A 23,855-nucleotide genomic window follows, 5' to 3' on the forward strand; every position below is an offset into this window, starting at 1 on the left:
GAATATGGCTTGTAGCTTTCCTCATCCCCCAAAAAAACTGAACATAAATTTTAAAAAAAGTTTCTATTTACCTGAGATCTTCAATTTCCCTGATGTAGTTCTGGATCAGAGCACCAATAGCCTCATTACCATCACCTGGAAAAAAGTACAAATAAGAAACAAAACATCAACTACCACAACAAAAACAGTTTTTAAAACTGAAGCAATCCAGTTAAGAGAAAAACAGCTAGGTAAAAATATCCCAAGAAAATGTAAGAAATCTTCTTGATTACTAGGAATGCTATAGGCAACAATCCTAAAACCAAACGATATATAACAATAGTCATTTAGTTAACTTATTTTAATAAAAGGGCCTCTGGTGGCTCAACAGGCTAATGCAGCCTGTTATTAACAGCAACTGCCTGCAATATTGCAGGTTCAAGTCCCACCAGGCCCAAGGTTGACTCAGCCTTCCATCCTTTATAAGGTAGGTAAAATGAGGACCCAGATTGTTGGGGGGCAATAAGTTGACTTTGTATATAGTATACAAATGGATGAAGACTATTGCCTGACATAGTGTAAGCCGCCCTGAGTCTTCGGAGAAGGGCGGGATATAAATGCAAATAAAATAAATAAATAAAAATAAATAAATATGGAGGGGAAATATCCACATCAGGTTTTTGCAGATAAAATTTGGTAGATTTGGTAGACATGTTCCACAGTTTTTGTTAATTTGTTTTGCAGCAACAGCAAAACAGAACCAAAAAAAAAAGCAAACAGAACAACAAAACAACAAAAACAAAAAAGAACAGGGGGATCTCTTTGTCAGACCACCTATCTCTATTGTAGGTGAACAACAAGAAAAGGAGCTATTCAGAAGTAACTCTACATATTGTTCTTGCATCCTTGTGCCCTCAGTCTTCCTTCTAACTCTAAATACCCAGATGATGGAGATGATTGAGGAGGAGGAGGAGATGGATATTTTATGAGTCTTTTTATTGTTTATGTTGTCTGAGCTACCTCTAGCATGTTTTATTATATTTTATTCTTTTATGACTGTTATTTGTTTTTTTTTCCTTGCGTACTCTGCCCTGGGTTTCAGGTTGTGTATGTAGCTCTATAAACTGAATAAATAAATGCTTCTGAAGTAATTGTTACTCCAAAAGCAATGTACCCAGATTAAGCATATTTGTCTCAATATATACGTAATGTCACATGTAATCTGTTCCTCAGTGAAGGAACTCTGTAAATTCAACTATTCCACTGAAGTTACTGAAGAAGTCTACAGAGTTCACTCTATGCTGGGCTTTGAGCTGGCTCTCACAGTCTCACCTGCCTTGGCAAGAATCAGGTTGGCTTCCTGGCTCATCAGATGGGTGACACGGATGTTGATTGCATCAATGGCCTCCTGCATGGCTTTCACCCGCATACGTAAAGTGGTGTTCTCCTTCTGCAACATGGCATTCTCCTGGTACAGGTCACTGTAGCCTTCAGAGCCATCTTCTCCAATAACACGCTTACCCTTTGAGGTGGGGAGAAAACAGTGGGGAAGGTTGAAATTAACAAAAAGCTGTCCATTGGGTATTCTGTGAGAGCAGAAGTTATAGAGCAAAACCATATCATATTCTGGTACTGAGGTATTTATTCTCATATATGTTGAAGTAGGGTGCCTTTCATATACCATACTTTTTGGAGTATAAGACACATTTTCCCCCCTAAGTGTGTTTTATACACCGAATGTAGCCCCACTCACCTGCCAGCCCCCACCCTCCTGGAGCCTTTGGAGGCTGCAATTGCAGCCTCTCAGAGAGCCTCTCAAACAGCTTCCAAAAGGTCTGTTTGAGAGGCTGCCTTTGCAAAGAGAAGCTCCTTTGCAAATGGAGCTTTTGGAGGATGCAAACGCAGCTTATCACACGGAGAGCCTCTCAAGCAGAATTTTTTTCCCTTATTTTCCTCCCCTCAAAATAAGGTGTGTCTTATACTCTGGAGCATCTTATAGTCTGAAAAATGCTGTATATCCTTTTGAACAAGCAATAGAAGTAGTAGTAGACAAGATACATTTTTCTGTTTGTTTTTAGTTTTTGATTATGAAGTCTGCACAGGGGTACGGGATAACATTAAAACAAACTACAACATAAAGAAATAAATCTGCACATAAGCATCGTAAGTGTGTGCCAGAATTTAAAAACATGATAGCTGTAGACTGTAACTCAAAATAGATTTGCTTTTACAGGTAGTCCTCAAGTTACAACAATACATTTACTGACCATTCAAAGTTACAGTGATACTGAAAGAAGTATTTTTGACATGACCATTGCAATATACCTACGGTCATGTGATCAAAATTCACATGCTTGGCAACTGATTCATATTTATGATGGCTGCAGTATCCCAGGGTCATGCGATCAGCTTTTGTACCCTTCTGACAAGTAAAGTCAATGGGGAAACCAGATTCACATAACAACCGTGTTACTAATTGAACAACTGCTGTGATTCACTTAACAACTGTGGTAAGAAATGTTGTAAAATGTGGCAAAACTCACTTAACAAATGTCTCACTTAGCAACAGGAATTTTGGGATCAGTTGTGATCATAAGTTGAGGACTACCTGTATTGTCTTTCTAAATAGCTAAATCTGGCAAATTGCCAGAATAAGAAGAACAGACATTGTGAAGTTGCCTCAGCTCAAAAACATTTCTGCTTTGAAGTGTTATCGTGATGTGAAAAAGTTAGTTAAACCTCCAATCAACAGCTTTGGGCTGTTCTGCTTTGGTGCATGCAAGCGTGCAGAAAAGATGTAAAGGCCAGTGAAGTACCTAAGATGATACAACTTAGCAGCAATGTGCAGAGCCTACAAATGGGGCTTCATTTCACTTCTTGGAGATACATCAAAAGGGTGCTTTATTATTTGAACCTCAATCAAAGCAAAGCTCTCCTCTGACACTTCATAAAGCCCACTTCTTAGTTACAGTACATGGCAGAGCAGAGCTGATACAGTTCCTTCATTGTTACAGTTAGCAATTCACTGGGTACGCTGGGAAGGATATTTGGTGACCTAGTTCACAAACAACACAATGGCATCATACAATCTGGTTTGGATTTAGCAATGATTCATTGGCAAAAAAAAAGACTTGATCAACATGGTTAAAAAAATCCTAGTTAAGTATTATGTGCAAAAACAGTCAATGAGTTCGGGGTAATAAATTAGTACACTTCTGAATGTTCACATATTTAGTGAAAATACAGAAGTAGCTTTTTAAGTCCCACTTTTCTTGTAAATTCACAATTCCGTGAAGGTATTCGGAGAGAGGGGAGAGATTGTTTAGCAGCTGAGAAAATTTGGAATGTACTTTCAGCTCTGCTCTTATTGCCGATGGGATAATTCTAATCCTGAACTTCAAACATTATCTTCCTCCTTGACTTAACTACAGTATTTACACCAAGAGAGAAATGTACTCCATTAGACCACATGTAGTTTCACTCCTCACAAATGCCAGTATTTCACTCTGGGATCTCTTAAAAAGAGAGAGGGGGGAGAGAAATGAAGTCAACTCCTTCTTTCTTGGGTTTACTAGTTGCATTATAGGTCATCAGTATATCCATTTTGAAGAGAGAAGGTCAGAAACACTTCTGACTGTTCACATATAATGATTCCATTGCAGAAGGGAAAATGTTAAAGAAGAGACAGAGCTCATATAAAAATTGTCTTGAGGTTTTTTAAAGCAGTATTTAAGCAGGATTATATAAAACATCAAAGACTCAAAAACTTATTGAAATCACTAGAGATATTTCTAATCCTAGAAGTCTGTATTTGATTTAAGAACAATTACTAACTTCCCAGTAAGAAGTGGTTACTCATGACTTCTACTTACTGCCTTATATTCCATAAGTTCCATCTGGAGACGAGCAATTTCAGCTCTCAGGGCACTGATCTGCTGGCTGGTCTTGTCCTGATTCACCACCACTTTGTTCTTGATGTTGCGAGCACGGTTGGCATATTTAAGGGTATTCAGGGTCTCCATAAAATCCCGATCTGAAGGACTCACACAGGCAATCATCACAGTTTGGCTATAAAAAAGGATATCAGATGCACTCAAAAAAACCTTCACTGTAGTGGTCAGCTGTGCCCAAATAGGAATAACAAAGCAGTTTGTCAAGGCATTTTTAATATTGACTTCTTCCAAATATACTTATCTGGGAATGTAGCTCAACAAGAATGTGCTCCAAACTACATATATAGGATGAAGATCTACATACAGTACATATAAGAACCCCACTCATAATTTTGAAAAACATAGTTCTTCTGGATTATTAAACTATCTGCTCAGTAATGAATAGGAAGCAGGGGATTTCAGATCCAAAATGCACAGGTAGTCTTTGACTTACGACCAGATTAAGCTCAAAATTTATGTTGCTAAGTGAGACAATTGTTAAGTGAGTTTTACCACATTTTATGACATTTCTTGCCACAGTTGTTAAGTTAGTAATATGGTTGTTAAGTGAATCTGGCTTCCCCATTGACTTTGCTTGTTAGAAGGTGGTCACACGACCCCAGGAAATTGCAGCTGCCATAAATATGAGTCATTTACCAAACATCTGAATTTTGATTACTTGACCATGGGGAGGCTGCAACCACCATAAGTGTGAAAACTGTCATAAGTCAGTTTTTTCAGTGCCATATTAGCTTCGAACAGTCACTAAACAAACTGTAGTGAGTCAAGGAGTACTTGCAGATTACAAAAATTTGTCGTGAAAAGATTCTGCTGCCAAAATTTGCATGAAAACTATCTTAGACATATTATATAACTATCTACACCACAGAAGCTAATAATGACATCTGAAAAAATAAGCTAGTGATGTGTTTAAAAATTCATTCTTTCAAACACCTTTAGTGGCCTTGTCCTAACTTCTGATTAACCACATCTGTGGCCATACATGAGCAGTCGTTTTATCTGAGATTCTCAATGCCAGCAATCCGATATCAATGCTTATATGGACTTCTGGTCAGCCATAAGGAGCTCTATTAATGTTTCTTTCCAGTTACCTATTTCCACCAAGTGAATCTTGGAGAAGCCGGGTCAACTTTGAATCTCGGTAGGGCACATGTAACGCTTTCTTGCTCTGATCCCCAAGGGCACTGATGACGTTTCCTAATGCTAGCTGTCAGAGAAATAGAAAAGTCAGTAATTAATTGCCTTCTTTTCCCATGGCCTTTATTTTGGAACTATTACTCCATAAATTCTTCTCAGATAACCATCAGCTCTCCAGACTATTTTCCTCCTTCCATTCCCTGCTTATTAGATTATAATACACATCGGCTGGGAAGTGGATTCTCCTTGCTTAAAGGAAGATCAGACTGATGAAATGACATAATTTTGCCATTACAGGAATATAGCATATGATTTTTTTTTTTAAAAAAATCGTCTAAAGTAGGAAACCACCTTCATTGAACTACATAAAACAGTCTTTTTATTTATGAAACACACATCAATTCAAAGATTCTCTTCTCATTAAAAATTCCTAATCCTCACAATTATAGGGAAAATGGTTAAAAACCATGGCTCAAAAAAAAATTGGTCAAATATTTATGTTTTATATATGACTTCCAGTTTTCTTCTTCACTGATTATTTTACCTCCAGAAGGATCCTGAGCAATACTGTTTTGGCTACTGATCTTTTATGTGTCATTTCCCTTTTGTTATTTAATTCTTTCACTGTTTTGTATAAGATAACACCTAATTTACAAGGTCTGAAACGATCATGGTCAGATAATACTGCTTGATGCTACATATACATTACAAAAAATTTGCAACAAGTGTATTATATGATTTATGTTTCAAAAAGTCAATGTCACATTCATATTTTATATTTTCAAATGTACCTTGAAGCTGTGTTAGGATCTGACATGAAAAAGAAATCCATGATGCAGCCCTTTAACTAAATGTCAAAGCTACTGATTGATAACATAAATTAGTCAAACTTCCATGTTTTTGTAAAGACCAAATTACTTTTTTGCAGCTATTCCAGTAAATGGAATTCTGCCCTCCAGAGGTAATACATAATACATTTCATATGCAATCCCCTTTTATGAAATCTGCATTCTAACAACAGCTCGATTCCTAATCAATATGTCCAAACTCATTTTTGTGGAGATCTTAAATTATTGAGGGCACTTTCACATGAAAATTTTACACCGCTCTTGAATAGTTTCAATGCCCGTACAATCATGCTCCAGAGTCTTGTTTGAGCAGCACAGCTGATTGGCTTCTGGCTCTTCTAGAGCAGGGGTCTCCAACCTTGGCAACTTTAAGCCTGGCGGACTTCAATTCCCAGAATTCCAGGAATTCTGGCAGTTGAAGTCCACCAGGCTTAAAGTTGCCAAGGTTGGAGACCCCTGCTCTAGAGGGTAAAAGGGGTTACTACAATATTAGCTTTATGCTATAGACTTCAGAGCTTTTTTTTTTTTAAATTTGCATTTATATCCCGCCCTTCTCTGGAGACTCAGGGCGGCTAACATTATGTTAGCAATAGTCTTCATTCTATTTGTATATTTATATACAAAGTCAACTTATTGCCCCCAACAATCTGGGTCCTCATTTTACCTACCTTATAAAGGATGGAAGGCTGAGTCAACCTTGAGCCTGGTGGGACTAGAACCTGCAGTAATTGCAGTCAGCTGCTGTTAATAACAGACTGCATTAGCAGCCTGAGCCACAGAGTTTAGGAGTGGGCAACCTCATCCTACCTCCCAGCTCCTTGACTCTTCCCTCCATGTAGCCAATAACTCAGAATGATTCCTCAGTATTTCAGGGACTAAGAAAATGGGCCACTTTACTTTTTGTCCTCCTTCCTGGCTGTTTTTGAAATAACTCAAAATGAAGTAAGACTGAGGGGCAGGGTGCTGGTTGAACATGTTTGCGCTAATTTTTCGCCCACTAGATAGACCACCAGTGAGCATTTCTGAGCATTTCTTTATGTTCTGAGATGACTGCAAAGAGGGCTCTTTTCAAAATGACTGTGAGAGTCTATGGAGCAAAGCTTGTGGCTGTGCAAGAGAGTGCCCTGAATCATAAGACTGAACATTTATAGAATAGAATAGAATAGAATAGAATAGAATAGAATAGAATAGAACAGGAATAGAAATGGAATAGAATAGAATAGAATAGAATAGAATAGAATAGAATAGAATAGAATAGAATAGAATAGAATAACAGAGTTGAAAGGGACCTTGGAGGTCTTGTAGTCCAACCCCATGCTTAGGCAGGAAACCCTACACCACTTCAGACAAATGGTTATCCAACATCTTCTTAAAAACTTCCAATTTGGGAGCATTCACAACTTCTGGAGGCAAGTTGTTCCACTGATTAATTGTTCTAACTGTGAGGAAATTTCTCCTTAGTTCTAAATTGCTTCTCTCCTGAATTAGTTTTCACCCACTGCTTCTTGTCCTACCCTCAGGTGCTTTGGAGAATAGCTTGACTCCCTCTTCTTTGTGGCAACTCCTGAGATATTGGAACACTGGTATCATGTCTCCCCTAGTTCTTCTTTTCATTAAATTAGACCTACCCAGTTCCTACAAGCGACAAAGAAGCTGGACTGAATATTAGGAAGCCTAACTTCCACACCACCTGTTTATTGTTTATATCCCACCATTCTATCCAAGCAAAAATGCTGAAGGCAGCAAACACAATTCACCAACAGAGATTGACCAATCAGAAAATAATAAAATAAAAACTATATACTTAAAACATAATTAAACTACAATCAAAAATACCATATTCAGTCTTAAAAGCAATCCACCATACCAAACCACAGTTGATAGAGATGCCTTCTTTAGCTCTCTCGCCTGTGGCCCCAGTTCGTTTCAACCTCTCTGAGCCAGCCAGATCAACAAAATGGAATTTGGCTGTTCGGGTCTCGTATTCACTGGTAGGCTGGGATCCATCCAGGAGACTATTTGTGTCTCCATTCACCTGTAGTAAGAACAAGTCCCAGCATTAGGTTACATCATATAATTTGCTAGCACCTGTGCCATGTAAAATATCAACTATGGTTATATTATCGTAAAACCAAAAATACACCCCCAGAATTAACTTGCTACTGGCACGAGAAGCCATGCTTCCTCTTCTGAGATAATGAGACTGATTCAAGCTCCCAAATTTTCATTCACTACATCCACTCAAAGTTCTTGCTGTGTCTCTAACTCCTACACTACATCTCTGCCACCAAAAGTCCCACCCTTTTCATTTGATAGCAGACGGGCAAGAGACATGTTCCCTTCTGATGTCTGCTTCCCCTCCTTATGGCCTTACCAAGTGTACAGGAGAGCAGACACGCATTTGGCAAAGGTAGATTGTAAAGATAGCATGGGAGCGGGAACTTTGGACGTTCATCTGGGTGCTGGCTGTGGTTCGGGAGAGAGCTCCCTGTTTCAGGCACTGGATCAGCTGCAATGAGAGAAAGGATATACTTTCAGACCAGATGCAAGCCCCCTCTCCCCTCTCTCTCTCCCTCTCTCTCTCTCACACACATTAAAAAAATGTGTGTGAGAGAGATTTCCTAAATGGCTGGATTATTTATTTTCAGCACAATAATGTAGCAATACAAATTTGGTGAAACAAGGTTAATGAAGATACTTGACTCGAAAAATATCTTGAAGAAGAATATCTTGAAGTTATCTTCTTCTGTTAGTACATAATCTTGGCAGGAGGACTCGCATGATTTATGCACGTCTCTCAAATGCTTATTTCTCTCTTAAATATTGAAATGAGTGGAATGGTGCAATAGACCTTAAAATTAGGACAAATTATTGTTAATAAGTATATAGTAAACAAATGTGTTAATTCCAAATCTTATTATATAAAATTAGTCTTATTTAATCAAAATTCTTAAGACAGAGATCTGAATTGCAAATAATAACAAATGATACAATGAAGCCTGATATATTCAGAGGATGGATTTTCAAATGTGGGACAAGGATAAAGAAAAAAAAAAGAGTTTCTCTCAATGGGAGGTATCTTTCTTGGTACTTAGAAGCCCAAAGATTAAGGACTCAGCAAATGAAAAAAAGGTAACTACTGTACAATGTTGAAGGGATCTAGAATAGAGATTTTCAGATTCTTTCTGTATTTCCCCACTTAAAATAACTTTCTGCACAAGAATACCATAATTGCATTACACTTCTAAAATCATTAACAACCAAATGAAGATGGTAAGTGGCCATTCAATTTCATTTTGTTTCTAATGAAACAAAGATCCTAATATTCTGACAATATATGCTGAATTTTTTTATTAAATTAAGAAAATTGTACCTAGAAATTTAAATTTTTAGGATTACAGAAGAATAAATTAATTTCTCATTGTGTGAAGTTATTAAATGTTAAACTGAATGGTAATGGCTAAATTTAAAAATGTACGGAGCAGAAGAACATTTATATCACCTTGGTAAAAGCACATTTTAAATTGCTAATCCCTTGACAATGGAATGGAATGGAATGGAATGGAATGGAATAGAATAGAATAGAATAGAATAGAATAGAATAGAATAGAATAGAATAGAATAGAATAGAATAGAATTTTTTATTGGCCAAGTGTGATTGGACACACAAGGAATTTGTCTTGGTGCATATGCTCTCAGTGTACATAAAAGAAAAGATACGTTCATCAAGGTACAACACTTACAACACTTAGTGATGGTCATAGGGTAGAAATTTAACACTTAATGTTACAACATGAAAAAATTGTTCAAAGCATATATATTTATGCATATAATTGAGCTGCTTTAAAATTTCTGCCTTCTATTATTCAATATTAAATGGTTATTTATTATGTCCCATGATTAAATAATGATATTCTTTCGATTGGAAATATTAGGAAACGCCATGCAAGGATCTAAAACAAATCCAATTCTCCTTGCAATTCAGTATGCTGAAAAGAATCCTACACTGGGAGAACGATCATTATTTGAATGAAAGGAAGGATCTGTATATATAAACTCAGTGCCAGTTTTTCTCATCCTGATGCTTTGCAGGTATGTTGAATTTCTCCAGATAACGAGGGAACGGAAATCCAATAAAGCAATAGTGCATCTGGCTGGCAAAGGTACAATTGAGCATGGCAATTGTTCAATGTATTTTAGAAGAACAACACTCAAGAACAAGAATTTGGCTTTGTTAATATGGTTTTGGCTTTGGAAAGAATATTTGGCATGATTTGATTCAATTTATGCATAATAAGCATTTTGTAAGTTCTTAAGAGGCTTTGAATAATGGTATAGATTTTTGTCTTAATATTGAGAAGCCAATTCTTTGTTTGTTTTATATTTACCACAAAAATATAGAGATGATTCTTCACATAAATTCCCATGATAGGAATGTATGTTAAAGTAATGAAATAAAAATAAAACAATTTCCCAGCTGCTGCTCTGTCTGTAAGAGGAAAGATTTATGGGGCCTCTATCATTTAACTACATATGGGGAATAATCAGAAGGACAAAGTGTAAGCAGACCCTTTCCAATCCCACCCTCTTCAGTCTCTACTGTAGCTTCCAAGGCTTGTTATCTGTTAAAACGAAGAAATATTTCCAACCAATCAAAACATACACAGTATCAGCTAGATTCTAGTTGTTAGAACATAATAAGAGTAACAATCTGAGCTGCAAAAACTAAAAATGGAAATGTGATAATGATGTTTCACATTATGAGAAGCAAAATGAAGAGAAATTTTTCACAGTTGAAAAAATGGGTTCAGTCATGGACAGCATCCAAATAATGAATGGTAATTAGAATCTGGATAGAATGTTGGAATGTTAACAACTCTAGTGAACTCGGAATGTAACCAAGCTAAAGTTTGAAACATAGATGAAGAAGTCTAAATCTCAAAATCCCACACATACACAAAATCAGTTACTGCAGTTCAATTAAAGCTTAATTTTCATCATCTAACCATTTTATTGCAAAGATAGGAAAGTGGAATTTGCTATCTCAGTCTTTAGATATATTTTATAGAGGAAACTGAGTAAATAATAACATCTTCTCTGACTTAGAAGATAAGCTTGATTGGATGGATGAGAAACTACTAGACAATACCAGGATTGTAGGCTAGATGGGGAAGTTGAAAAACATATGGAAAGAAAGTTAATGGCAAATAATTTCCATACAGTACTGTTGTTCAGAAAACTATCCATCTGTCCAACTTTACTTGAGTTCACTTTTATCTACTTTATCTGCTAGGTAAAGTGAAGAGAATATAACCTCTTTTAGTGTCTGTGAACATTGAATCAGAAACTGATAACTGCTCCAGGTTTAGTAACATGAAACATAGGAAAAAGAGTTTACATGTAAAAAAATTAAACTACTTACCTCATCCTGCGAGCTAATGAGACGTGATGTAACACCTGTGGTATAGATACCACCACTGGCATCTTCATGGATTTTGATGTTTGATTTTCGGTGGCGATTCTCAGGGTCTCTTGTGCTATCAAAAAGATCCAGGATCTCCTCATTATATAGCTGAACGAAACAGAAAAACAAAGTACTATTGAATCTATCGTTTTGCTTTTTAAACTGCTCCACAACAAACAAAAATGGGCAAACGTTTACATATAGAAATGTTTGGAGATCAAAGCTTAGTGTTTTATTTTGGTAGAAACTGATGCTGACTACAGTGTCAAAAAGCCTATAAAAAATTAGCAAGTTTAAAATTCTTTGATTATTACTGAGAGTGTGAAATTATTTATCTCCTTTGGTTTTAAGATTTGGTGCTCTTTAAAAGAAGTCAATTTTATTATTGGAGGTAAACCTAAAGGAAAAGTTATAGAAGTAAAAATATGGAGAGATACAGCACTAAATGAAATACATCCTTCCTCTAAAAGCCTAACCAAAATCTGAACACTGATGTCTGTCTATTATATTTGCAACAGCCAGAAGCAGGTAAGTAAATAATACAATTTATTCATGTGGCAATCTTCAGATCTCAACAGTGTTTCAACAGTAATGAGATCGGAGGGCTATGAGAAGAGTTGCTTGTATTTTGTATTGTCTTATAAGACAATATAAATTATAAATATAATTTTTTAAATTTTTTAATTTAAATATAATTTTTTAATAAATATAATTTTTAAATTATAAATATAAATTTATAAATATAAATTATAATAAGGCAAAGCAATAGATACAAGCTACATAGACTTCTGCAAAGCTTTTGACTCAGTAGTACACGATAAACTTCTCCTAAAACTAAAATCCTACGGCATTTCTGGATCTCTTCACAATTGGATAACTGCTTTCCTGTCAAACAGACAACAAGTGGTCAAAATTGGCAATGCTCTATCAAATCCTGTCCCTGTCAAAAGTGGCGTTCCTCAAGGCAGCGTTCTTGGACCAACGCTCTTCATACTATACATAAATGATCTCTGTGATCATATCTCAAGTTATTGTGTTCTCTTTGCTGACTATGTCAAACTACTTAACACTACCAACAATACTATTACCCTTCAAAAAGACCTTGATTTTGTATCCGATTGGTCTAAAACTTGGCAACTCCAAATCTCAACCAGCAAATGCTCAATCTTACATATTAGAAAAAAGAACCCAAACACTAAGCACAAGCTTAATGGACATTATCTTACAGATGACCCCCATCCTGTTAAGGACCTTGGAGTTTTCATGTCAAATGATCTAAGTGCCAAAGCCCACTGCAACTATATAGCAAAAAAGGCTCTAAGAGTTGTAAACCTAATTCTGCGTAGCTTCTTTTCCAAAAACTCTATACTACTAACCAGAGCATACAAAACATTTGCCAGACCCATTCTTGAATACAGCTCATCTGTCTGGAACCCATACCACATCTCTGACATTAATACAATTGAATGAGTCCAGAAATATTTTACAAGAAGATTTCTCCGCTCCTCTGTAAACAACAAAATACCTTATACCACCAGACTTGAAATCCTGGGATTAGAAAATTTAGAACTCCGCCGACTCCGACAAGACCTGTGTTTAACACACAGAATCATCTATTGCAATGTCCTTCCTGTTAAAGACTACTTCAGCTTCAATAGCAATAATACAAGAGCAAACAATAGATTCAAACTTAATGTTAACCGCTTCAATCTTGATTGCAGAAAATATGACTTTTGTAACAGAGTTGTTAATGCTTGGAATACACTACCTGACTCTGTGGTCTCTTCTCCAACTTCCAAAAGCTTTAACCAAAAACTGTCTACCATTGACCTCACCCCATTCCTAAGAGGACTATAAGGGGCGTGCATAAGTGCACAAAAGTGCCTACTGTTCCTGTCCTATTGTTTCCTTTCAATATATGCTCTTGTATATAATATAAATAAATAAAAATAAAATAAAATATTGTTAAGAATTTATCTTCTGTTCACAGGTTATTTATTGTATACTCTCTCTATATAAGAATGATGAAGATGAGGCCTCCTTCAAGACTGAGTTATAGTGGCTTCCTGAACACCATATAATTTTATTGGCAACAATACAGAAATAGTTTACTATGGGATTTCTTTTTAACTTCTCAGTCTTGCATGCAGACAACATATTTCCTGGAAGTCTCCTACCCAAATATCAATCATGTTAATATTTGACTAGGCTGATTAGTTAAAATCTGCCACTTGTTGAGACTATACAGGAATACCTAATACTTTAACTTGTATCTGAACTGAAATAATATCACTGTTCACTATTCATTTTCAAACACTGAAATAGAGAAATTCCACCGCACCTACCAGTCCAGTTGCCTTATCAGTGAGTTTCTAAACACTCTTAGCTCAAGACTCACTCTCTTCAACACTAATATACTTACCTCCAAAAACTGTGCACTGACTTTGAACTCTGGGATGGGGACCCCCTGGTCTTGTGCAGCTTGCTTATGTGCTTGTATGCCATTGAACAGATGGGCAATGGCCCGTGGAATTATGCCCTGCTCCTCTTCAGAAGTGTTCATGTCAAAACCAGTACCCATGGTATAAGTCTTGCCTGCGCCTGTCTAAAAGATAGAAGAAATATTTCATGGAACTGTCTCAGGGCAAAATAGGTAAGAAAGCACGTACCTTTGGTCTGTTCTGTTGGTCATTCAAGCAAACACATAATAGCCCAATCAAATTTACTCCTTGCCTTATTTTTTTAAACGCCAATTCATGCCACATCCTTTTGCATATTTGTCATAGTTTTTTCATTAGCTAAAGTGAGTCCACATTATTCTGTATCTCTTGTGTAACATAAAAACATAACATTGCCCTGGAGAGAAGGGAAATACGAATTTCTAAAATGAAAAGCCATTTAATGTCACAAGCTAATTTGCAAGCTTGTCAACTGCTGCCATTTTTTATCAACATTAATTTACCATGTATTATTCTGGCACCTAATTAATTCATTTCAAATTCTCTCCCTTCCTTTCCCAAGGGTTGGTGAGAACCAGTGTGAAGTCATGGCTTGAAATGTGAGAAAACTAATTTCAAACCCTCAAATGCTCATTAGGTTGCTTTTAGACGCTATTACTGCACTCAGCCTCATTTGGCTTATAAGGTTCTATGAAAACTGAAGCATTGGTCCTAAAGTACAAGTCCCTTGGGAAAAATATGATTAAAAACAAGGCTCAGCCAATAGAATATCCACAACACGATATGAAATTAGTATTAGAAACAATGAGAAATGAAGAAAGTATACAAATAGATAAAAACAGAATGTTAGTCCCAAATGTATACTTCATTCTAGTCATTAAAAAAGATGAGCTAAGCAAATGTTACGATATATTCAGAAAGAATTAGATGCACTATCATCTTGTCTTGATGAACATCAATGTATGTCTGCGTACTAACTGTATATTAACAGATGGATGATGCCATCAAAATCCTCTTTTGATCAAAAAATGTATTATTTTATTGGCTTGAGGACTGGATACGTATCTGAAGAGAGCTTTTCGAATAGAGCTAAACATCTCATCCTTAAGTCTATTCACCCCATGAAATTTGACAATTCCTCATTCTACAGAGCTAATTTGGTAACCCACTGCAGCATGTTTTTTGTAAGTTTTGAATCTGGTATTTACTCTGTATCTTTTCCCTAATTCCAAAGCCCAATTTTTATCATTATTTCCAATGCCCTGAAGAATTTCTCCATATAATTATTGGTACAGCAGTATTTAGTTCCACTATTTATAACAATCAGTGGATAACTTTAATGATCTTTAAAATTTTCATTTCTTAAAGCTGCCACTACGAAATAAACAGCCTCAGTCCCTCCTTATTTTACTTTGTGGCAAGGCCTCTTCATATTAAGTAAGAGTTATTGTTATCTCTTATACGCCTTCTCCCAGATGAAATGCTAAACAAGAAGACAAAAGGTCCCATATTGTATAAAAAGTGCATATTTTTTCCACGCATATAATTAAATACTAAATTTCAAATAAAAGTATAGTACCTCTCCCTCTAGTGGAAAAGCCTAAGATTTAAAGGGTTGTCGTATTCTTTTCTGATGGGTTTTATTATCTTTAAACTTAATTTAATTGGACAAGCCCTCAAACAGAGAATGGTTTTTCATAAAGTATAGTACTCTACATAAAGCACGAAACATGGTCATTTTAACCAAGCCAACCCCATTCAGATAAGCTCATAACAGAAACTGTGAGGAGAGTGAAAAAGGCACACACCTGGCCATATGCCAACACAGTTGCATTGTAGCCTTCAAAGCAGCCCTCAATCAGCTTGCCTACACAAGTTGTATAGATCTGTTCCTGCCAAGTGTCCAGGTCAAAGACAAAGTCATAGGTAAATGCTTTGTCCTTTCCCAAGAGTACTTGGGGTTCCCCAGGTGTCACTGATGTGCAGATGTGACATCCTTCAATCTTTTCCTTTGGCATCTGAGGACGAATCCTGGAGGGGGAAAAAAAGGGGGGAGGGAGGAAGAGCATCTCTTTTAAAGGAATTATAGGAGTTAAGTACTGGAGAATATGAAGAGATACTACATCAGACAGCTCTTCTAGGGCACAAACAGTACAATCACAGAAATCTTCATGAAGATGCAAATCTGTATGTTTAAATAAATATAAGAGCTCTCATATTATCTGTATATTATCGAATTATGAACTTGGAAAAAATTAAAACCAACATCACTGCTGTGCTACCAGTATTTATAGATGCATGGTAGCATTAGATTCCATAGACTGGAAGTATGTAGATTTACCTACAAGTGAAAGATTAAATACAATTGGACAGATATGGGACAGGAGGATGTACTGTTAATAGAAAGACCAAGAAGGATTTTTGTCTTTCTATTATGAAGTTGTACCCAGCAAGTAATGTTGTCAGTGCAGTTAATTGGGGTGAGAAAAAGCAGAATAAGCTATTTCTGCATCAAGGTGCCTTGAGGAAAAAAGACAAAGGTGCAATTAATACAACTCACCCATTAGTGGAACTATGCAGATAATGTAAATGATATACCAGAGAATCCACAACTAGCATTTTAATATCCAGGTGGGGGGAAACCTCCCCTCCAGCAGAATAGGCTCTTCCAGACCCCAGTAGCCAAAACTCCTTGACCTACAGGGTCCATAGCTCCTTCTGGTTGGATCAAATGGAGTAGGCCAATCCCATTGTGGTGACATATTTCCCCATAAAACCTGTCCCCATGCCACGAAGGGCTTTAAAATGATAATCAATACCTTGAATTAGACCTGGAAGCAAACCAACAACAAGTGCAGCTCACACAACAACGTTACACAACACATGCCATCCTAGGGGCAGTCAGAACTGTCCGCACCATAGAACTCTCTCAGGTTTAATATTAGAAACAATTTGAATTTGTTTGAAATTTGAATTTGAAACTCAGATGCGCTTCTACCCAACACTCATATTGGGATTCAGAGGAACATAAGAACAGTCCAGAAATTATACAAATATTTATCTATATAGTTGACTTAAAATAACAATGAGTCCTTGCAGTCTGTTGCTTTTTATTTTTTCACTGCCTAATCTCCAAGAAATGTATCATTGCTTAAAGCTCCTGATGTTATCAATTCATTTCCTCTGTTTAGGGTAGCATTTTCTTTCTTTATATTTTTTATAATATTATCAAAGGACGAAAAACCTTAGTGACTTAGTGGGCAAAATTAGATTTTGTTTTTTTCACCAACACAGTCTGTCTTTACAGTAAGCACCTACGACAAAAGCATGACATCATTCTTCAATTAGATGTACTTGCCTGTATTTATTTATTTGTTCTTTTCAAAGTCCGGCTCATACAGAACTAAAGCCAACCAAGTTGATACTTTAGACTTGTTTTGCATCTGGAAGTGGTACAGTAAGAGCAAATGTGATAACATACATATATGCAGCATTCGGAATACTAAAAAATATCCCCTGCAAAAACACCCAAAACTCTAGTTTCGATGAGTTGGCATCCTGTTTGCAAAAGTTCTTCAGAATTGTAATAGGCAATTAAATAAGAAATATCATTTGTTTGGATTTGCTCCTAAATTCATAACTACTGTACCATGGGCACTACAAGGCTAAGACAATAAGACCCTCCAAAAAATGGAGCAAGCCCCCCCCCCATTGTACTCTATCAACATGGGCAAAAGCTATCACCCTTTCAACTCTCCATGGAACTTAATAGTCCCAAATCAGAGCAAGGTTTATACTCAATGCAATGCTCATTTTTTTCCCTTTTTGTCAGAGTCCATATTGTTAAAGTGGATTTGTCCTGGAGGATCAGAGAAGGTGAAAATAATATATATATATATATATTATATATATATAGAGAGAGAGCAAGGTTTATACTCAATGCAATGCTCATTTTTTCCCCTTTTTGTCAGAGTCCATATTGTTAAAGTGGATTTGTCCTGGAGGATCAGAGAAGGTGAAAATAATATATATATGGAGAGAGAGAGAGAGACCCGAACATACCAAAACCTGTATTAATATTAATATATATATATATATATTCTTAGTAGATTGGTATCTGGCAGGAAAACAAATCAAGTAAGAGTTCTGCATGGCCTATTCACCCCTTGTGGTCAACAAACATTATTCCTGCTTCTCTTTGAGTTAGTTGTAGCTCCAATCCCTATTTTATCTCAGTAACAGGGATATTTTTATTTTAACTATTATACGATATACAATTATTGCAAATGTGCCATTCAGCTCACAAAAGATAGGCAGAACACTATTCAAAAATTGGAAGGCTTCTCCATTCTGTGCCAACAGGATGGAAGAGCAGCAGTTCCCATGACAACCAAGTCTCTGCAAGGAGGAGGAGGAGGAGGAGGAAAAAAATGCAACCCTAAAAGAGAGCACACTGACAACACTATATAAAACACCACTCAGGCATTTTCTCCATTGGTCTTGACATATACAATGGCCTAGCTGTTCAGCTCTATCAGCAAAAGCCAACATTTATAGAGAGGGGAACCAACTGGGCTGGCATCCAAGGCACAAATGGCCTCTGGTCTTAAAGGGAAAGCTTTAGACCAGAGGCCAAAAAGGAGCTTTTTCTTTTCTCACCCCCAATAGAGTTTCTCATTCAGGAAGATCCCCACAGAAGGGATTTCATCCTAGGATTTTCCAGTCAACCTAGTCTTTGCTGCAAATTCGCTTGCAAAAGGAGGATGCATTCTAAAATTATTCCTGAATAAATAGAAACTAAATTAAAAGCTTTCTCACAAAGAGCTGGAATAGTATCATGCCTAACGAATCTCAACCAGAAACAGAAGCCGTCTAAAAGAAAAGGTTGAAGGGTTTCTCTTAAGAGCATTACTTTCTTTTTCAAAGGCTTCATTGCTTCCCTTCCCTTGTCAGTCTGATTGTAAGGTCCCCTCACTTTGGCCAGGACAGACCAAGAGGCAGGATGGAGACAGAAAAGGCCAATGCATGACTTGTTCCACTCCTGTTTTATTCTGCTCCTGAATCCCAATATTCAAAAGACTTTATTTAAGACTTTTACTTAAGTGCAATCAGGAGAAAGAAAAACTAATCAATTACATGCATATTATGATAAACTCCAGTCAGTCAATGACTAGCACAAGACTAAATAAGTGAAAATAATTGGAAAAAAGCCTGAGCCTGACATGTTCCATCAGCAAATGCTTTTTTCTTGCCATGCAGTTAGAGAATGCCATATTTTCAGGAAGAACATTAGTGGTGCGCCCATACGGTCTGCATTAATCCGTGTCTGATCTGAAAAAAATATGAGTAAATGAGAGGATTTGGACCTTGTGGCATTTTTGCTAAGATCATACAAGATGAGCAAAGCATAAAACTATGAGGTGTAGCTTGAGAAGTCCCTGTGCTTCCCTTTTTCTCCCACTGTAAAATATGCTTTTCAATGGCAGGCAATACTATTTGCAAATCAAAATAGATTTTAAAATCTTCTCTCTCTTATTTTTCTATTTTACTTTAATTACATTATGTGTTTCTTTTTCTTTTTTTAAATAATATTTTTTATTTTTTAACAAAAACAACAAAAACAAGACATAACAAACACTAACATAAAACATATGTTCTTCTTTATATTTCTCCTTCTTTATATCAGCTTCGTTTCGGTATTCCTCTATTATTTACATTTTTTCCCTTCTCGTTTCCTTTAATTATACTTATCTTTTTTGTCCCATTATCCTTTATTTCTGTATATATTTCATCATACCTATCATTATAAATTGTAAATTTATAATGTAAATTTATAAATATAAATATAAATATAATATATAAATATAAATATAAATTGTAAATTGTAAATTTATAATTTATAAATTTATAAATTTACAACATTATAAATGTTGTACCTTGATGAACATATATTTTCTTTTATGTACACTGAGAGCATATGCACCAAGACAAATTCCTTGTGTGTCCAATCACACTTGGCCAATAAAAAATTCTATTCTATTCTATTCTATTTTATTCTATTCTATTCTATTCTAACAATTCATTTTCTTTCATGCACTACCCCTTTTTGTATGTGTATATATGACCCTTTCCCCTTTTTCGTCATTTACCATTTCTAATTTCTATCCAATTATATAATTTATTCCATACTATATAATATTCTTTATCTTCCTTTTCTTTTATCTCCTTTGTTAATTTATCCATCTCAGCACAGTCCAGGATTTTCCTTATCACTTCCTCCTCCGATGGTATAGTCTCATTTTTCTAGTTCTGTGCATAAGATATTCTTTTTTTTTTAATTCAAAAAGTTTTACAAACATTTTTACCCATACTTCCCCCCTCCTCCCTCCAATCCTCACCCTATCCCCTCCCTCCACCCCCCTTCACCCAATCCCCCCACCCCTGGACTTCCCAGAGCAAAATACAGGATATATCACCTAACAATCATAAACTAGAATAAGCAAACAATCATAAACTTCCATCCCTCCCATAGTACCTTAACTCCCCTTATCCAAAAAAGAAAAAGAAAAGAGAACAAACTATTACAATTACATTTTATCCATTCTTAAGCTTTTCAATCTTTCTTTTCCATTCCAATATTCTTTCGTAGACAGTCTTTTAAATATCCTAAAGTTTCTGCTTTCTCTTTTAAGTTCATTAATTTTTGTATCCAATCTTCAACAGTATACGATATTCCATCTTCCAATATTTCAGTAGCAAAAGTCCAATTGCTGATATTAAAATTAAAATCAATTTACTCCCTATTATTCTTCGAAGTAATATCTTGTATAGTCCACCAGATTTATAAATCCATCATACGTAATAATAAATAATATCATTTTTATCTAATCCTTAATACTCCATTTCTTAATCTATTATTATCATTACCTTATTTTTTATTCAAATTAATTTAAATTTTAACAAATCCACATATAATCAACTAACATTACTACAATCACTCCAACATTTAGAATATAAATTCAAACAATACCATTTATATTTAATCCCAATTCTTCCTCATATTTCCAACACTATAAATTACCAAATAATTTATAGCCATTTTCATGCATTCCTTAATTAAATCCATTTCTTGTTGTTTTTATCAAGACCCCCCCAAATCAAATAATTCAATTGTTGACAATTCAACCATATATAAACAAATAACATCACTACGGTCACATCTCCAACATTTAAATTATAAATTCAAACAGATACCAATAAATTTTACAAACTCCAAATAACTATTCTTACAAACATATATAAGTTAACAAAAGTTAATTATAATTTAACCTTTCCCATAAAGAGAAACTCTGTTCACTTGAAATTGTTGCTTTTTTACTCCTTGTTCTTTACATTTAATAACCAGTTGACTCAATCTTTTCTCCTTTACATCCCCTACTTTTTCCAATGCTTCTTCTGCATCAGTTTTAACCCAACTATTTGATGTGGACTTCCAGCTTTTATTACATTAATATAAAAATCTCTTGCTTTAGGTACTGTATTAAGACAATATCTTCTTCCTATATGATTTACTGTTAAAACAGCTAGAACATCCTATCTAAACCATATCTGACGATTTCTAAGCTCATCCACCAAAAAAACAAAATCCTTTCTACTTCTTAATATTTTAATAGGAATTTCTTTCAAAATTAATATCTCTTGACCTAATATTTGGATTTTATTTTTATAAGATGCTTGTAAAATTTTATTCCTCATCCTCCTGGTTGTAAAATAAATCACAATATCTCTTGGTAGCTGTTTCTGTCTGGCAACCTTAGAATTAACACAATATATTTTTTCAATTTGAATTACAACATCTTCTGGTTGCTCTCCAGTCACCTGTGCAAAAACCTCTGCAAAAATTTCTTTTAAATTCTCTTGCTTATTTTCTTTAAGTCCTCTAACTCTCAGAGCAAACTCCATTGATTTAAATTGCAACACCATCTTCATCATCTACCTTCTCCACCTTTGTCTGAACCTCCTCTATTTTATTTTCCAAATTCAAATTAATTTGATTAATTTCTTCTACTCTTTCATCCAACTGGATCACACATTCACACAGTCATTTAAATGCTGCCAACACATCATTTCTTATATCCTCATTCTGATCTTTAATTTCCAGATTTCCTCTTGAATCTGCTTAAATTTTTGATCTATAACTGTAAATTGTGACTCCAAAGCTTCCTTTAAAAGTCCCTTTAATTTTTTTTTTTCATATCTTCCTGTAGCTTATGTATTTGAAATGATGAGACTCCACCATCCTTAACATTAAACTTTGTATCTTTAGGATCCATTTCTCAGTTTAATTTTATACTTTGCAACAATTTCAGTAAGTCTGTAATCTTTTCAAAAAAAAAAAGAGAGAATATCTTATTCTCCTTATAAAATCTTCATGTAAGTGTAAATTCCAACAAGTTTAAATGGAGCTAAGAGCGCTAGCCTTGTTAATGAGAACTTCTTTAACTTTCGCTTTCACACCCTTTTAGATAGAAACGCCATTTTCTTATTCTTCTTAAATACTCTTCTCAAGTACTATTTAAAAATGGAGTTAAGGTCTGGTACTTGCATTTATCAACCTTCCTGCCATTGCTCTGTCTGCGTTGCCATTTATCAATTTAAATTATCATATTGATCGCAGAGATGGTTGCGGTGATTTGATCTGCTAAAAAGCAGACTCGTCCCGGATCCGGAGCTCTCGGGCTTAAACAGGGAGCTCTCACCCTCAAGCCCCTAGAATCACTCCTGGGGCTTTTTGGGGAGCTCTACCTCTGCCTGTACACTCACCTTTACCTCTTCTCCCGAGGGAAAGGTTTCCGAGCTGTCAGACAGCTGATTTGCGCTGTCTAGATGGCTCTAACGTGATCTCGGGGCTGGCGGTCTAAAAAGACCATCTCCATCACCAACGGAGCCAACCGGAAGTCTGCATAAGATATTCTTGCAGTTGTTATTATGTGTAAGATTAGATATCTTATTTCTTTACTATATTTCCTATTGAGTATTCTGAGCAAAAAGGTCTCTGGTTTCCAGTCTATGTGTTGGTCAATCATTTCTTCCAGCCATTTTCTGATTTTGGCCCAAATTTTTTTTGCAGATGGACATGTCCACCATAGATGGTAATACGTTCCATGTACTTTTTTGCAGTTCCAGCATATTGGGGAGCTATTTGGGTACATTTTAGCAAGCCTTGCCAGTGGGAGATGCCATCTGTAAAACATCTTCAACTGGTTTTCCTTAAATGCCGCAGAAATAGTCAATTTTATATTTGCTTCCCACATTTTTTCCCATTTCTCCTGTTACGTTATGTGTTTCTTTATCAACTCAGTTTTATATCACCTGGGTCCCAAAATTCTTAGCAGCTATCAATTCCTACTTCCAATAATTAAGTTTAAAAACACACACAAAATCAGGAAATAATAACAAAGAATCTTGTTATTTCCATTTGGAGCCTTTTTTTTAAAATCAAATCAGGAACAGCCAAATTCATACACCTGATCCTTCCTCAAATGCCCTATGGAAAAGCCACCTCTTAATCATCTCCCAAAAGGGATGGGGTTATCCTTGTCTCCAAGAGTATGCTATTTCAGGGGGACAGATGCTGTAAAAACAGAAGGCTAGTTCCTGAGTTCCCTTTCATTCACATTCTATAGCTTTTTCCAAATGTTTATTTATTTATTTATTTATTTAAATTTTTATACCGCCCTTCTCCCGAAGGACTCAGGGCGGTGTACAGCCAAGGTTAAAACAATTAAATATACAAAATTAAAATATCAATTAAAATACATATTCAATAATGGCCAAATTAAAACCGTCAAATTGACCCAGACTAAAATACCCCATATAAAATTACTAAAAATTAAAAATTTGAAAATTTAAAAATCAAGCCAGTCCCGCTTGGATAAATAAATAAGTTTTTAATTCACGGCGAAAGGTCCGAAGGTCAGATAATTGGCGCAAACCGGGGGGAAGTTCGTTCCAG

General features: G+C 35.6%; 1 protein-coding gene across 4 annotated transcripts in view; it reads right to left on the reverse strand.

Moving 5' to 3' along the window:
• KIF21B (kinesin family member 21B) overlaps positions 1-23,855 on the reverse strand; it is a 91,239-nt gene that overhangs the window by 28,701 nt on the left and 38,683 nt on the right. For all 4 annotated transcript variants that reach the window (XM_058179217.1, XM_058179219.1, XM_058179220.1 and 1 more), the window contains exons 2-10: positions 15,649-15,871; positions 13,804-13,986; positions 11,340-11,489; positions 8,292-8,426; positions 7,785-7,952; positions 5,024-5,139; positions 3,852-4,047; positions 1,312-1,501; positions 72-135 (exon numbers count right to left, since the gene is read on the reverse strand). In XM_058179217.1, coding sequence (XP_058035200.1) covers positions 72-135; positions 1,312-1,501; positions 3,852-4,047; positions 5,024-5,139; positions 7,785-7,952; positions 8,292-8,426; positions 11,340-11,489; positions 13,804-13,986; positions 15,649-15,871 — 1,425 coding nt within the window. The remainder of the gene's footprint in view (positions 1-71; positions 136-1,311; positions 1,502-3,851; positions 4,048-5,023; positions 5,140-7,784; positions 7,953-8,291; positions 8,427-11,339; positions 11,490-13,803; positions 13,987-15,648; positions 15,872-23,855) is intronic.

This window comes from Ahaetulla prasina, chromosome 3 (genome assembly GCF_028640845.1).
Source record: "Ahaetulla prasina isolate Xishuangbanna chromosome 3, ASM2864084v1, whole genome shotgun sequence".
Taxonomy (NCBI): Eukaryota; Metazoa; Chordata; class Lepidosauria; order Squamata; family Colubridae; genus Ahaetulla; species Ahaetulla prasina.